At 41.2% G+C, this 16,545-nt stretch overlaps 1 protein-coding gene across 2 annotated transcripts in view; it reads right to left on the bottom strand.

Moving 5' to 3' along the window:
- Positions 1–6,262: 6,262 nt before the first annotated feature.
- PRKAG2 (protein kinase, AMP-activated, gamma 2 non-catalytic subunit) overlaps positions 6,263–16,545 on the bottom strand; it is a 33,875-nt gene continuing 23,592 nt past the window's right edge. For both annotated transcript variants that reach the window (XM_009080872.1, XM_009080871.1), the window contains 5 exons: positions 16,019–16,184; positions 15,649–15,686; positions 12,281–12,427; positions 10,035–10,128; positions 6,263–7,382 (listed from right to left, as the gene is read on the bottom strand). In XM_009080872.1, coding sequence (XP_009079120.1) covers positions 7,351–7,382; positions 10,035–10,128; positions 12,281–12,427; positions 15,649–15,686; positions 16,019–16,184 — 477 coding nt within the window. In that variant the 3' untranslated portion in view covers positions 6,263–7,350. The remainder of the gene's footprint in view (positions 7,383–10,034; positions 10,129–12,280; positions 12,428–15,648; positions 15,687–16,018; positions 16,185–16,545) is intronic.

Below are 16,545 nucleotides of genomic sequence, written 5' to 3' on the forward strand. Positions count from 1 at the left end.
CCCGGCCACGACCGCGTCCCGATCCACAGCCCTGCCCCGGCCCTGTCCCCGATCCCGTTCCCGGCCCCATGCCCGTCCCCATCCCTGTCCGCCCGACCCCATCCCGGTCCTCGTCCCCATTCCTGTCCCCATCCCTATCCCCATCCCCATCCCGTGCCCAGAGGGTTTCCTCCCCGGGGAATGGGATGCGGAGCTGTCCCTGTGTGTGGGTGTCTCCGTGTGTCCCGCAGCTCCCAGGGCGCTGCCGCCGCGGGCCCTGCCGTGCCGGGAGGAGGCTCCGCCGGGATAATGCCCCGCGTTTATTGCAGTTCGTGTCGGTGACTCTTCAGAGCGTTCCCCGTGTGCGCAGATGATTTTTGGACAAGCCTCGGGTCTGGCGGGGATCGCACGGAAGGGAAGCGGAGGGGGCGGCGTTGGGGAGCTTGGGAAGGGTTAACCGTGAGACCCAAGCGCGGGTGAGTTTTCCACATTGAAAAGAAGGCTACATGCACTCGTGGTGACTGCCACACTTCAGGGATGCAGAAATTAGGGGAGAAAGACATGAAGAACACAGAATTGTTTTTTCCCCTCTGCTGCCACTGGTTTTGAACACTTTTGGTAATATCCATGCATTCCATGTTTTCTTGATGGATGAATATCAGTTAGAAGTGATCTTTTTATGTGAATCTCATCTTTTTGGGGGGCACAGTGACTCCTAACATGCCACTATGCCAGGGTACAACTAAAGCAACCTAACAGCAGCATGATGGTCAGGGAGATGGATTGGCTTCTCCCAGGTCTCCACCATCCATACCCACGTACTAGTGTTAATCTAACCTGGTGAGAGGGCAGCAAACTACAGTAAAAGCTATTTGTACACAAAAGTGATTTTCCTCTGAAGGAGTAGACAGGCTTTAAGGAGATAGCATTTTTTGGGATAGCCTGATTATACCCTTCATCTTCTGGATTATAGGATCTTGAAGGCTAAGTGCTGGTAACCTGTGAAACAGCAGGTATAACAGCCTTTAGCAAATAGGTACATGATGGAAGGATAGTTATTTCATGAGAAAACAGGGTTTATATGCTTCATCAGTCATGTCTGTGGTGGATATAATTGTGTGCTCCTTCTCTGCGTCCAGCCTCTTTCTTTACCACTCCTGCAGTACAAATTCCTACTTCAGCACAGCCCTACAGCACTACACTGTAGGGGTTGGTGCAGTCCTACCACAGGGAAGGTTTGGTGGGACTGCAGAAAAAGGACAGCCTGTGGAAATCCAGCCTTTGTGAACACAGTGATACTGTTCAAAGCTCTCCAAGAGGTACAGAGGAACAGTCCTGCCTGATGTACATCACCTTATTCCTTTTTGCCTTGCATGTTTCAAGGGACATAAATATTTATAAAGGTCATGAGGATTGCAGTAGCTGTAATCCTGCAGGACCATCCCTTGTGCAGCCCTGTAGCTGCACCATCATCTTTGTACTTTCTCCTTCTGGAACCATGCCATGGTCCAAAATTTGGGCTATTTACTGAGCCAGAGCAGTGAGAAAACCGAGATAAGGATCACCTTCCAATGACATAACATGGTTTTGGAAACATAGATGAAGTTTGTGGTAGTTACACTTTGAAATTCCGTCTCCTTACAGTTCTTCCTATTTGCCTGTTGTATTTTGGCACTGTGCTTTTCACTCTGGTGAAACCTAATCTGCATTTCCAGAATGCCCCTCCACATGCTCTGAGTGATGAGCATCAGTATTTTTTTCATTTGTGAGAATTTCTGGTTTTGCTCCCTCCTTGACTTCTTTTGATTTGGTATTTTTCCTTACTTTCTTATCCCACTCACCTTTTGGACTCTCGTTTATTTATCTTGTTTCTATTAACTTGCACCTGCTCACTTTATACCTGTTTGGGCGAGTTCACTACTACAGGGTTTCTGCTCCCCCTTTTATTGGCTTTACTTACTGCCTCAAATTGCAATGGAGTTGTCTCATCTTAGGATACCCTCATGCTTATCACCATGAGTTGCAGCAGGAACACAGAACTCATCCTTTCTGGGCATGGGTTTGTCTTAAATTTGAAGAAAAACCTTTGACTTTCTTTTCTTCCGCTGGTTATTCGGAAGAAATTGGCTAATAATCCTTACTCCATCAGGGTCAAGTAAGTGCTTCATTCTACATTGGCTGAGACACTTGAAATACAGGTAAATACAGAGTTTTCAGGGAATGTGTAGTTTCTTCATGCTCTAGAACCTGGTGACACTGCCAAAAGGCCTTTGAGAGCACTGAGAGCTACTCAAGCAGCAGCAACTTAAGCAGAGATGAGAGGATCTGGATCGTGGTAAGGCTGTCATTGCTTTTCCTGCCCAGGGTAAGTTTAAACAGTTCTTGGAGTGCTCTGGTGCAGAAGGAGAACACACCTGTGGCTGTGGCTGTGTAATCCAGGTATTATGCATTATTTGAACACTTACTGTTTACATGTTTAGGGCTGAACAGCCTCACACACTAAGTGTCCCTTCACTGAAATTCTCTACCCCCCTAACAATCCAAGCGTGATGTTTGGGTTGTATTTTCCCTGGGCAGCATTCCATAGAATCAGTAGAATTAGGAATTAGGGCTTTGCTTGTACATTCCCTGGTCCTACTGCAGCCTCTACATGTCTACAGCATTTGCAGCTTGTGCTGTGAAGTACAAAGGAGTTCAGAGAACTTTGGCACAAGTGACGTACGCTGTGCAGCGATGCACTGGCTGTACTCCAGGCCTCTTTTCTGTCTCCCTTTACCAGATACTCCTTCAAATCAAACATAGCCTTTGGATCAGTTCAGATGATAAATGATATTGTTATTGTAAACGAGCTAACGACACAGTCAGTGCGTGCAACACCTCAGGTATGGCCAAGGTTCTGAAAGAGAAAACAGCAGAAAGGAGAACTGCAAGCACTGGTGGGGTGTGCACCTGCGGCGAGAGCAGGAACAGGATGTTGAGGGAGGCTGGAAAAAGAGCATGACTTTCTTCTGCTGCCTATATCTGCTTTTCTGTGATGGAGGAAAAACCGTGATGAACTTCAGGGTAATAAACTTAACTCAACTGTCAAGTATTTTTATACTCATCCAGTACATGCAAACCCACAAACAGCACTCAGCTCCTGAATGCAGAACAGCTCTGACTTGTACCTTCCATTCCTGTACCAGCAATTATCAGTACAATTACCTGCTCTGTCCTTCAGCAAACCAGGACCTTCCCAGGAGTTTTTTTGAAGTGTGTCCAGTGTTTGTGCTGGGCATGCTTCCACAGGCACAGCACAGCCCTTGCTGCCCACAGAGGTTACAAAGTACATTCAGTTCAGTCTTACACTTGTTCCTACTCTGTCCTGCCTTCTCACAGTGATCCTATTTTCCAGCATTCAGATAGAACCACTAGCAAGATTTTAGTAGAAGTGAATTAAGGAATGAAGGGGCTACTGACACCACAGGCTGATGCCATACAGGTCCTGGTATGTGGCTGGCAGGGACATGCTCCGTACTTTTTTTTTCCCAAAGGAAGAGTTTGATGTACAAGTACAGGTCACCTCTTGTTCCCATTCCCTTCAGCGGAAACAGGTCTGACTGCAACCACCAGAAAACAAATGGGGACTAAGAAAGTGACTTTCAAAACCACATTTAAATGAAGACCTGGAGTGAAGAGCAAAGAGCAGTGTCTGCAGAACATTCTTTTTGCATAAATGCATTCTGTGGGTACAAGGCTAGTATTACATTGTTCAGAATGGCATTTTCCTCTGGAAATTACCCTTAATACATGTTCAATATGGGTGAAAGTTCATAGAAACTTTAGAAGTAAACTGGTTACTTCTAAAACTGGCTTGAGAGCTCAGTGCAAGCAGTTACAGAGCCTGCTGTGAGGCAGGATTAGGCACGCGTGGTTTCACTTCTAGCTGGACCAAAACTGAAAGATTCCAACTTACCCTGCGCTGCCTCAGAAGATGGCAAGGAGTGTTCCCAATGTGTAGTCTTGGAACTGCTTCAGTCAGATTCCTCCTTTCTGCCGTGAGGACAAGAGCTCAGGCCTCAGAAAGCAAGGCTGGTTCTTTCTGTGTTACCCCAACATTCCCAGCAGAACAGTATTCCTTAGTAAAAGAAGATGAATAGGCCTCAGATACACAACAATTGGATTTCAGTTTGTAGTAAACAGCAAATACTGTCTGTGGGGGCTTAAACATCTCAGACTTTAAAGGGATTCCAGAAGTAAAACAGGAAAATGTTTTCAGCAGGCAGGTGCTCAATGCCAGCAAAGGGTGATTTTTCCTCAGTGCAGAGCATCTCTAGATACTGAAAAATATTTATGGCTGAATTCAATATACTAAGAAGCATTTTCTTACACCCAAATAGCTAAAAATATTCAGAGTAGGTAAAAGCCCTTCTGAGACCAAGGAGCCCTTTCACAGACATCTCTTGCTGGGCAAGGAAACGCACAAGGGAAACACAGAAATTAATCACATTTTACAGTCCTACTGATTAAAATAGCATTCATTTCTTCATCTGCCCTATTGATCAGGCTTTCAGGAATCACCAGGGATGTTTACTGTCAACCTCTGTTTGCAGCATGGTCCTGTCTGTAGAAAGAAAGAGCACCTGGAACGGTTGCTGTGGGCTCAGATCTATAGGCACTACTTGCTGCCTGTCCAGAGGGAAATACGCACAAGAACTGGAGTTCAGTGACATTTTATTCTTTCTTTTCCATGGCTGGGGCCTCTCCTGAGCCACGTGAAGAGTCCTAGACTGAAGCTTTTGTTGCACTGTGGCTTTAATCTGGAACACGCAGCAGTGCTGCTGAGTCACCCCTTCTTTCTCCACCCTCATTTACTTACTCTGTCCCTCCCTTATGCTGGAACAGGCATTTTTCTAGCTCTGTACAAAACTCATCTGTATTAAAAATGACACCATTACTTTAGCTTTGTTTACTGCAATCACACTGGCACTTATGCCAGTAGGAGCCGAGTGCCTTTCGGATGGCATTACTGTTTATTCGTGCCCGTGGGGTCACCCTGCAATTCTGCTGCTCACAAACGCAGAGTTCAGAACTGAATTCCAGAAAGTAAGGGTGGAAATTCTCTAAGCACAGTTTTGTATCACTGAGGCAGCTGCTGTCCATGATTTTGCTACTCCCATGTCCACAACATGTCATCAGTACTTGTAATAACATTAAAATAGTAAGTCTGTACATGGTTGTCTGAAAACTGCAAATTCATTCTGGCTTTCTGCATGCTGCTATATGCAGACAAGCCCAAAGCTGTCTGCGTGGAACAGAGCCAGAAGACTTTGTGCTACAAAATATGTTAAAAAAAAAAAAAAAAGAAAAAAGTACGTGTCAGTGGTTCAACCCTTATCTTCAAAAATAGCTTGAATATAGGACTGAAGAATATGCTCATGTAAATGAGCGATAGAGAGATCTCACCATGCATGTAGGTAACTCCCTGCCCTCCCCTCTTCCAGAGGAGGCTGCAGTGCCTGTGCTGGAGCAGGATCCTGGCTTTTTCATAAAGCTGCATCTATGTGGCTTGGGTGGCATTTGCAGGTGACACTGCAGCCCACTTCTCCTTAATGAGAATTATCTCCCACAAATTATCCCCTCCACACACTCCATGAAGAATGAGAGCCACTATTTTTAGTTTCAATCACTCCATCTCCCACACAAAGATAATCAGAGCTGTGCTGATGTCATCTCTGATGGCAGAAATCAGCACCAGACCCCGAGGTTGCTGCTGTTAGGCCAAAGCAGCTATTCCAATTCAATACCATGTGGAATTGCAAGGAACAGAGTCAATATTTACCCAGTCAGAAAAGCGCTGGAGAAGACTCAAGAATGTTTTTCACAGGGTAAGAAAGTGAGATAAAGCCTAAGAGAACAGTTTCCATTGTGTACTACAGGGATATTTTTAGACATGAAAGGTACCTGGAAGAAGAAAGTTTTCACACATTTAGGTCAAAATTTAAATTCTTACAGAAAGGGGAAAAGTTATGAAGAAAGAGTTTTTCATTGCTATTAAAACCAGCACATTTTAGAAGCAAACTGAAAACCTCAATGTTTATAAATGGAAAAATAATGGATCCATTTAGTGCATTATTCCAGTGCAGTATTCAGGCTGGAAACACAGTAAGAAGTCCTGCCTACATTATTCCACCTTAAAAGTTGAAGGAAAATTAGAGTTGCTCTATTAGTTTGCACTAATCACAATGCATGTACAGTTATTTATACATGCGAAAGAACTTGGCACGAACTGCTAAAACCAAACTGATGTTGTAGGGTTTAATTTCTTCCATCTACAAGAATCTACAATTATAAAAGTCTCATCTTCAAACTTTACAGTACATTTACATTAGCAAATACCCCACAGCTTTCCTCACTCCTCCACTTCTGTACAAATCATATACAATAAAAAGTTTGGGGTTTCTGTTGTACAAACATCATTTTACACTTTGATACAGATGAAAATATTGTCCTCTGGCACCTCATTTCCTCCGTGGTGCCTGTGCATGACAGTACAGAGCACTTCTGATCCATGCTTCTGAAATCTTCAGCTCAAGTAACACGGACTGATCAACAGGCCACAGCTTCTGCAACTCCAAAGTTTTAAATAATGAGAGAATCTCCCACTTGTTTGTATAACAATCAACAGTTTATTAATGGATATGGTGAAATTTTAGCTATCCACCAAAGATGTGTAAAAAATTGTCATGAAAGTAAAAATAAATAAAGCTGTTTTTAAAATCAGTCTTGTTTTACATTTCAGTTCAGAATGCAACATTGAACACAAAACTGTCATTGAAGTTTTAAAGAAGTCTACCGATACCCAAATTACAGCTTTTATGACAAATCTAATGAGAACTGAAACTGATTTGGTTTTAGGTTTAAAGACTTTCACATTCAAATACAGTGTCTCGTTTAGCACAACACTTCCTTTGACAGTGATGGGCAACAGTGATGACATATTGCTGTATTTTGACATAAGGCACTATGATATGAATATGCCATACACTTGCCTTATGTCACATATATCCATTGCTGACCAGTGACTTCTATCAAATACAAAATGAAAAAGTTTCAGAATACAGTGCATTTTAATGAAGGACATCATGTGAAGTCTTCCAGCAAATGTTTTGAAGACATTTTGAAATACGAGCCTACATTTTAACATAAGCTTTTGTCATGCTGCTTTTTTTGCGACATCACTGGGGGGAAGAGACTCATCATCCATCACTAAGTCCCAATACACATTCTCAACCATCCTGCTCTGTTCTATTGCAGTCACTGCTCTTGAGACAAACTTGACCCAGAAACTTTGTTCAAGTTCTCCTACAAACATGTGTACATTCACAGCAGTCATTCGCTCTCATTCTCCTTTTGTTTGGCACCTGTGAACAGAAAAGGAAAGCAGGTGTGATTTCCTTAGGCACACAGCACTGGGCTTCTGGAAAAGCAATGCTCATTCCAAATGCTGGAACTGTCTCTCACCGTGCTACCAGAACCTTAGTACTGGAAATAGCTTTAATAAAGAATGTACTGTGGACTGTTAAATGCCAACGTGAAACAGAGCGAGGAAGGCCTGGGGACTATCACTGCTTGGAAAGTCTAAGTAACTCTCCTTGGAAGTTATTCCAAGTGCCTTTGAAGATTCTCTGCAGCACAAAAAAATTAATTTCAAAAATCCCAACCAAAAAGCCACAGCCCAAACCTGTCCCTCAGCTTAGAACCAAGTTTAATCATCATCAGAGCCTCAAAAAGTACGACGTCCTGCTTGAGCACAAACTATATAACAATTCAGTTTAAGTACAGTGTGTTGATGGACCATTTTTCCTGGCTTGGAGGCAGATTTTGCTTACAGCAGGGATCCAAGAGACCTGTTCAGCTGCAACCTTCTCTTCTCCAGGTACTCAAACCAGCCAACATGCTGGGCAACGACTGAACCCTACGGTGAGCTTGGCTTCAGCATCCAACTCTAGAGGGCAAGAATCCCTTGCCAGCAACCTGGAGTTGCTGCTTGTAGTGTATAATCAAACATGGAAAGATTCATTAAATACATCCAGTTTTCACATCTCAACTGGTAATTTTTTTCCCTATCATAGGCTGGCCTTAACTCCTGCCAGTCAATAAATTTTCCCTTCTAGTCTGTGAAGAGAAATGGACACTTTTAGGGCATGATTTATCTGGTGTTCTTACTTTAAGAGCCAAATCACACCCCAAACTCTCCAACTAGATTTACATTGCAGACATCCTCCCTTCATGAGACAAAAATTGGGCAGTTGCCTGTGGAAATCCAGTCTAGTTCCTAACTGCTCCCAACAAACCCCTTCGCTCACCTCATCTCTTCCAGTGGCGTAATCCTGCCCTCTCTGTTGCTCTAACCCGTGTCCTCAGTACTAGACTGTTCTGTGAGCCAGTTCAGTGTGCCAAGCTGAAAAAACTGCAGCTTTTTTGCTGGCTCAGTTTCCTGTTAGATCAATGAGTTACAGCAGCTCACAGAACACGGTGCTGCTACATGCTGAACGCCAGCAGCACAGGGCCCAAAGTGTGGGAGCAGGAACTGCCCTTTTCTGTTAATTACAGAGCACTTTATCAGTTCAGAGTTGCAATTTAGGTATCCATGTAATTTTAGCATAACAAAGCTCTTGGTTTGTCACTATCCAGATGCATCTTTTCTGTCTAAACTTTGCTCCATAAGTTATACTCTTAGATCCTTCTACCCTCCAGTCATGGAGGAAATTCCTTCCTCTGGATGGAGAGGCACTGGCTGCCTGTCTTTAAATCTCCCTCTTGGAGGGACAGACACTCCTCCATTCTCTCTCTGGGCCATGATTCCATTTGACCCAGGCCTTTGGGCTGAGTTCTCATCCTCATCCATACCTTTCACGGAGAGCTGAGTTACTTGCTCTTCCAGGTCATTAAAAGAAAGCTGATGCACTGACACAATATATCCAGCAGCATCACTGATTACTTCTTCTCAGAGAAGAAATGATACTATTTAAACAAGGTACATTAACTTCTTTTTAAATCTACAGAGGAAAAATACATTATTATGTTATCTATCAGGGGCAGGTGAGAGATCCCAGTTAAGGTTACATTTAGGCTTTCTTATTTGAAGGACATATCCAGCTCCATTTGTTTAGCCTGATTTTTTTTTTTTTTTGAGGCAAAATAGTAATCCTCAAGACATCTTTTTCTTCCTTACAAAGCCAAAAGAGGGCTTTGCTTTAGATCTTGTGACACTGAAGTCATTTGTACGGTCAAAGCGAAGTTACAGTTAAGAATCTGAAGCAGGTTAGGAATTAAGGCAAAACATAAACCAAACAAAACCCAATCAAACCAGCCCCCCATAACCAAGATAAAAGTAGCAGAAATAAACCTGTATCTCTGACATAAGTTGTGCCAACCAAAAGCCCCAGTACAGCCAAACAACTGAAGGGCCCTGAGGAGGTAGTTTTGCAGAGCTCATGGAAAGCACAGCTGCATCCACACAAGGAGCACTTGGCCAGGGTACAGAAGCTCAGGAAGGTGGGGAAGGCACACTGTTGTAGATATTGCCTGTATCATGGAATCATAGAATGCCCTGGGTTGGAAGGGACCTTAAAGATCACCCAGTTCCAAGCCCCCTGCTGTGGACAGGGATACCTTCCACTAGAAAAGTTTGCTCAGAGGTCCATCCAACCTGGCTTTGAACACCTCCAAGGATGGCACATCCACAGCTTCTTTGGACAACCTGTGGCAGTGCCTCACCACCCTCACACAATCAAGAATTTCTTCCTAACACATATTCAACTTCATCCCATTAAAAAATTGTGACCTTTTATTTTATCAAGCTTCTGCATGCCTTCCTCAGTGACCAGGAGACTGACAGTTAATATTTTGACAGTTTTTCCCTGAAAAGAAATGATTAATGTATTCAAGAACTATGATGCAACAGTTACAAAAGTGAAAAATCAAATGTTTGTCTTTGTCAAATAAATAAACCCAACGGGATGTACACACTAGCAATGCCTTATGGCAGGGGTCAGAGGGCAGATCCATACCTGCAGGTGTGAGTACCAAAGCTTGTAGAATGTCAGAAAGGGAGATGATACCCACAATGCTATCGGCTTCATTCACTACCACCAAACGATGAACCTGGGAAAAGATTTTGGGATATATTTACCTGATTTAAAGTAAGAGAAAAGCAAAGAAAACCAAACAAAATCATTTCAAGTAATACAGTAATACAGAAAAATAAAACCAACCCAGAATGGTTCAAAATGTTAGCAATACCAATTCTCTCATGGCAATACAAACATGCTTGCCCTAGATAAAGGAAAACTAGTGCACATTTAAAAAGCACAGAGCTAGCTGACATGGCAACAAAATCAGATTCCAAGTGACAGGTCAGTCAAGATCAGGGTCTTTAAAACACTTCTTCGCTCAAAAAGTGGCACTCACATCAAACACTTCTCCCTAAATTACACCCTTGGCCCAACTCAGCTTGTGATCTCAAAAAATAAGATACACTGAGATAAAATGAGGTTTCCTTCTGAAAAATACTTTCTCATCAGAGCAAGGCACAGCACTAAAATCTGTTGTACCTTGACATGTCCAAGTTGGTTTTAACTTAATTTTTCTCACAGGGCTACACAATGGAAACGGAGTGCCAGATTGGTTTTAAAACAATTTGTTTTCAACAGATTGCTTAAGACAGGAAAAAAGATTCAACTTATCTGTGCAAACTCACTGTAGAGTTAATAAACACAAGGACACAACTTGGAAGAAAGACTTATCAACAGTAAAGCTCTACTTTCAAGTAACAATCTTATCCTTACAAACCTCCTTTATGGAACATTTTATACTACAAAACTTTTGTCCTAACTGCAGGCAAAGTACGTGCATACTCCTATACCCTGAGGCTTATCAGCCAGAGCAGACCACAGCAGCAAAAGGGCACTGCAGAACCAGGAGAGTGCCCCAAGGTCAGTCCTGGCACCAGAGCCTACAGCAAGTGGCACAGGGTCATATAACCTAAACATCACAGCTGAACCAACTTGTAAGTAAAAGATCCTTAAAATAAAAGTGTTTGTCCAAAGTTGAGAGCCTACTACGTTTACCTTTACCCAAGTGAATTCTCTCTCTTCACCATTAAGTTGGAGAAAATACTGTTTGCTTTTTGATGAAACAATGTTGGTGATATGTTAGATAAGTTTATTACTTTTTGTAAAAGCACATATTTAACATTTTTATTCCTCTTTCGGTGTAATGAATTCAAGACAAATGAACAATGTAATTGTTTCATTTGTTTAATTTCTAGTAAGATCAAGCACTTGTCTGGCAGCTAAAAATAGCTTGTAGTTTTGACTATATTTTTACATATTATCTTACTGTGTTTAGACCGAACAAAAGGACAGGAGTTGTTATTAAAACCCAAATGTCTAAAGCTTCTTAAGGCAGTAACAAAATAACCCAAATTTGAAATCTGTATATCAGCAATGCTAAAATTAGTCAATTATAGGAGGAATCTCAAGCAAATACAGAAAGTTACAAGTAAAAATTGCCTAATGGAGGCTCTAAGGGGTTGTTAAAGTAGAAGCTTTTACTCTATCAATTATAATGTCTAGTTACAGCCCTGAATACGCAAAAATAAATAAATCTTGTAATTGAAGTTAAAGCATCCAGATGGAGCTGATCACACCTGAGAGACAACTGAAACTAGCAACACTGATTTTCTTCTGCAGAGAAACATAACAGGGGGGGAAGACCTACATACTCATTCACTTCCATGTATGAAAACAAGATAACAAACAAGATAAAGAGCACCAAAAGAATGGATAGCACACAGATAAGTAGTTTACAAGAGCAGTTAGTGAAGGCTTCTATACGAGTATTTATTTTCCAGCCCTGTTATACAAGAGCAGTGCAGGATTCTGTATGCATGAACTAATTGCACCCAATAAATTTCCTGAACAGAGCTACATATTTGGGTTTTAAGAATTATTTGCTGCAAAACTAACAGCAAGCTTGGAAGAAAGTTGTTTCTTTCAAAAAAGTTTTGCATTCAGTTCAATTAATGTCATAAACCAGAAATGCAGGTAACTGAATATTATTACAGACATATGTCAAATTTTATGCACATCCCTATCAGTATCTATCATCTAAGTCTGTAGAGCAAACTGACACCTAACACACGTAGCTGTTAAAAACTACTTTCACCAAATTACCCAGACAACTCAGAAAGGCTACATTTTTATGATTTAATGGTTTGGTAATACAACTTTTAACTTCTAGTGAAGAGACTCACCTCAGCTTTCACTATTCTATCCACAATGGTCTCCAGTGTTTCCAGCATACTACACTTTACAACACCTTCAAAATATTGAGAGCGGTGCTGCAGGGCTTGTGTCACCGTGATATCTAGGTTATTATATGTTTTTTCAGCAGCAAGATTCTGGAAAAAAAAATACAAATCCAAGGCACATCAGACATCTCAGTACTTTGTAATAACATACTCAATAAAGTAAATATTTTGGCATCAAGTAGATACACATTTGTGGTCTAAATTGAGTCTATTCCAAGTCACATATTAAACAAAGCAGATGCTCTTCAGCTTCAGTTTCTGGGAACAGTCAAACACTCAATTCTGCTAAACACCATATGACAGATTAGGTTAATTGATAAAACTGGTGATACCCATTAGGCCAATGAAAGCCTTCTTACTCTGCTATCTGATCTTTGGCTTGGTGTCACTCATCCTGATTTTGCCATGCATAGAAAATGTAAAGGCAAAATTCTTCAGATTTTAGACTATACTGAATAAACCATTTTTGCTTTGTTTGTTTTTCATAGGATAGGCAGGACACCAACTGCTCTGACCACCACCCGTGCAGTAGATATTAGTGACAGATCTAAGTCGAGAGCAAATTAAAGGTTTTCTTCACCTCACTGATTTGTGGGCTCAAACTCCCTCTCCTGGACTCAGCTGGCACTGTCATTCCATGACAATTTGGGTGTATTTTAATAAGTACTATAAGAATAATATAAATGAAAACCCATCACCAGCACTAAAAGCAAAGAGATTAAAAGAATTGCAAAGCTGACATTCTCAACTTCATTTTTAGAACAGGACCATGCCTGCAGTAGGAGGACTCTGTCCAGACCTGCAAAAGCTTTCTGTGTAGGTGAGACCAGACTGCTATTTTGGTAGCACTGGCACACCTTGGCCTACTGATTTTGCATACTGGAGGCACTGAAGGAAGAACAAAGTCAGACCTTTAAAATGAAAGCACTGGACCAAGCAATAAAATTAAATTAGTTTTTGGCTAGGATATACTGTGATAGGTCAAGTTTTTTGATTGAATTACACTGCGTGTGAAAAGACAGGACGGAGATGATCATGAAGATAAAAGCAGTTTTTACTAATTTCTAATAAAGGACATTGGGAGGACATAAAAGGTCTCTGCAACCTGAAGTCACCCCCACAGACAATAATGAGTTCAATATAAAGCCATTTCTATGCTTCATTCCCAGGTTTCTCAAATCAAGAACCTGAAAACGAATTCAGAACTCTATTAAAATGAAAGAAATCTATCAACTTAGCCATACAGGCATAGCTTAAACCACTGATTTAAATAAGCATATTAGCCACATGGTCAGAAGTCAAAGATCACCAGTTGAATCTTGCAAATTCCATGTTTATTGTATGATCAGATTATAAACTTCAGATTACATTTTTGTTTTCTTCTTTAAAAGCTGAAGATCAGGCTGAAGCAGATTGATGAAAACCTGGAAGCCACAGAGGTGACTGTCTTTTAAGAACAGAATCTTTTTCCTCCCTGTTTCAGTAAGAAAACTAGTGTACATGAGGAAAATCCGAAATAATCAATAGATCCCCTAATTCTTTTCCATGTTACTAGCTGGCAGAAAACAATTATATCCTAAAGCCTCTGTGGTGTGGGTGTTTTTTCCTGATTCCAATACATATCTTTTCCAAATAAATGGTCCAATATCTCTAAAAATCCTTTTATTTTTCGCCTCATCACTGAAAATGAGAAAAGACATGAAAAACATAAGGAACCCTCTTTCTTCTGGTGTCTTTCTGAAAAAGAATGGGAAATAAAGGAAACATGTCCTACCTCAAAGTCTAGTACAGTCATGAAATAAATTGAAGCACTGAACCCATCAACTGTGAAATTTCATTTGCTTTGACATGTCAGATCACTCTTGCTACAGCTACTGCCTATTCCCTGACCAGCTCTTATAGTAGAACAGGATCTTATACAGCAGAGAATCCCAAAGAACAAAGATAAATGCCTAGAAATGACAAGCAAGAGCAGTGACATCACAAAATTTTTGGTATTAAGAGCACTGTTTGCAGCAAGAGATACTCATAAGCTTAAAGTATTTCCATTTGGTATTATATTCCCCGTATTACTGAGGCAATTCTATGCAGCATTTCAGACATCTGGATTCTTCATTAGCACAGCTGGTTGGCAGAATAAACAATCTGAGCACTGACATCTCTAGAAAATAACACAGCTATCAGATGCTCTAATTCTAAGGCAGGTGCATGCAGCTGGGAGGGGACAGGGATAAGAGAAAACAAATATATGCTTTCAAGTTTCTGAAATCCATGGGAATAGAAGAGCCCTTGCTCTCCGAGGTTGGCAAATAATGGCATGAATCTGACTATGCTACTGCACTCCTGAGGGAAAACCAGAAACAGTGTCCTGGATTAGATCTGAACCAGAAGGAATACAGATGTGAGTCAGAGACTCACACAAAAGAATGGGCCAAGTAGTTTTTAGATCACTGAGAAGGTCAAGTCATGCAAAGCACTCGGACTGTGTGGAGAAATCTGCATTCTCTTTGAAAACAGGCTGTGGAATGGCAGCAGCTGGAAAAAGAAAATCCTAGCTCAAAAATAGAAACAAACATAAAAAGAACAGAACAGTTCAGTTGTAAGGGACTTATGATGATCATCCAGTCCTACTTCCTGAGCACTTCAGGGAGGATCCAGAGCAAGCATATTATTACAGGCATTGTTCAAATGCCTCTTACACACTGACAGGCTTGGGGCATGGATCACCTCTCGAGGAAGCCTGTTCTAGTGTCTGACCACCCTCTCGGTAAAGAAATGTTTCCTGATGTCCAGTCTAAACCCCTCCAGATGCAGCTTTGAATCATTCCCACATGTCCTGTCTGGGAAATGTCAGTCCCACATTTCCTACCAGGGAAAAGAGATCAGCACCTCCCTCTCCACTTCCTCTCCTCAGGAAGCTGCAGAGATCAATGAGGTCAACCCTCGGTCTCCTTTTATCCATACCAGACAGACACAGAGTACTTAGCTATTCCTCAGAGGACATTCCTTCCAGCCCTTTCACCAGCTTTGACTCCCTCCTCTGGATTGTGCCCTCTTTTTGTAAAGGTACATCCAAATCTAATTTTGGGTGACATGCAGAGCAGTAGATGCCTGTGTGCAAATAGTATTACTAAGGATGACTTAAATAAAAAGTAGCAATAAAAAAAATGCTGCGAAGGGTGAATTGAATCTCTTCCATTCAGCTTGTTAACTAAAGCCTAAGGAACAAAACAACCAAAATTGTCATATTAACAAATTAATTTGCAAATGGTAACTGCATATAAAATACAGAATTTAAGATATATACTTACTATTACATCAAATTTGGAATAAATATCTACAACTTTTCCTAAAAAGGAAAAGAAAAAAGAAAAACCAAAAGTTAATAAAGTGCTTAAAATATAAAGTCAGTTTTCTTGCTTCCTGCTTTTGTTATCTTACAATTACACGGAAAGAGAAGACAGGTCAAGAAGGAAAGACTGAAGAAAAACCCAAACCACATAACCAACAAAGTTCTACACCTATCAACCTACATCTCGCAGAAGTACTTCTTTATACTCTCTTTTTTTCCCTTCCCTTTTTTATGTTTTTTATTGTCTTCTCCCCCCACCTCAACATCAATCCAGGGTTCAGCATCATTTATCTCACCACACTTTTGTAGGCAGAAGAGCCACCACACACCTGACTCATCCACAACAGGTAATGCCGATATCCTTCTCTCTACAAATATATTCAAGGCTTTAATGATAGGAGTGTCTGGATGTATGAAGGCAATGTTGTGATAAGTTCCTATTCCAAGTTCATCCAGATTCTTCTTCATAAAGGCAGGCTTTGGCATCTCTGACATCTAGGAAGATCAGAAGGAATGTATTCACAGTGCAGTTGTCACTCCTCCATCTGCAGACTCCAAATGCTGGTTATAGAGCACTGCAGTAACCTGCTACCACATTCATGTAAAGCCCAAACAAGCTCTGACCTAGCAGCATCACTCCTGTTCAAAGCAGCCATAAATTAAGACTACGTAACTAAGGTTTTTGCTTTTTTTTTTTTTTTTTTTTTTTTAGTAACCCATCACTATAAGCTTTAGAATCTAAGCTGTCATTCCCACTAAACTGAAGACAGGAGAACATTAATGTTTATTCTGCTGCTTTGTTTGGCCTCCTGTTCATTCCTGTGACTAAATTACTACAGAGAGTAATGACAATTGC

The sequence above is a fragment of the Acanthisitta chloris genome, unplaced genomic scaffold (assembly GCF_000695815.1).
Source record: "Acanthisitta chloris isolate BGI_N310 unplaced genomic scaffold, ASM69581v1 scaffold30368, whole genome shotgun sequence".
Lineage (NCBI taxonomy): Eukaryota > Metazoa > Chordata > Aves > Passeriformes > Acanthisittidae > Acanthisitta > Acanthisitta chloris.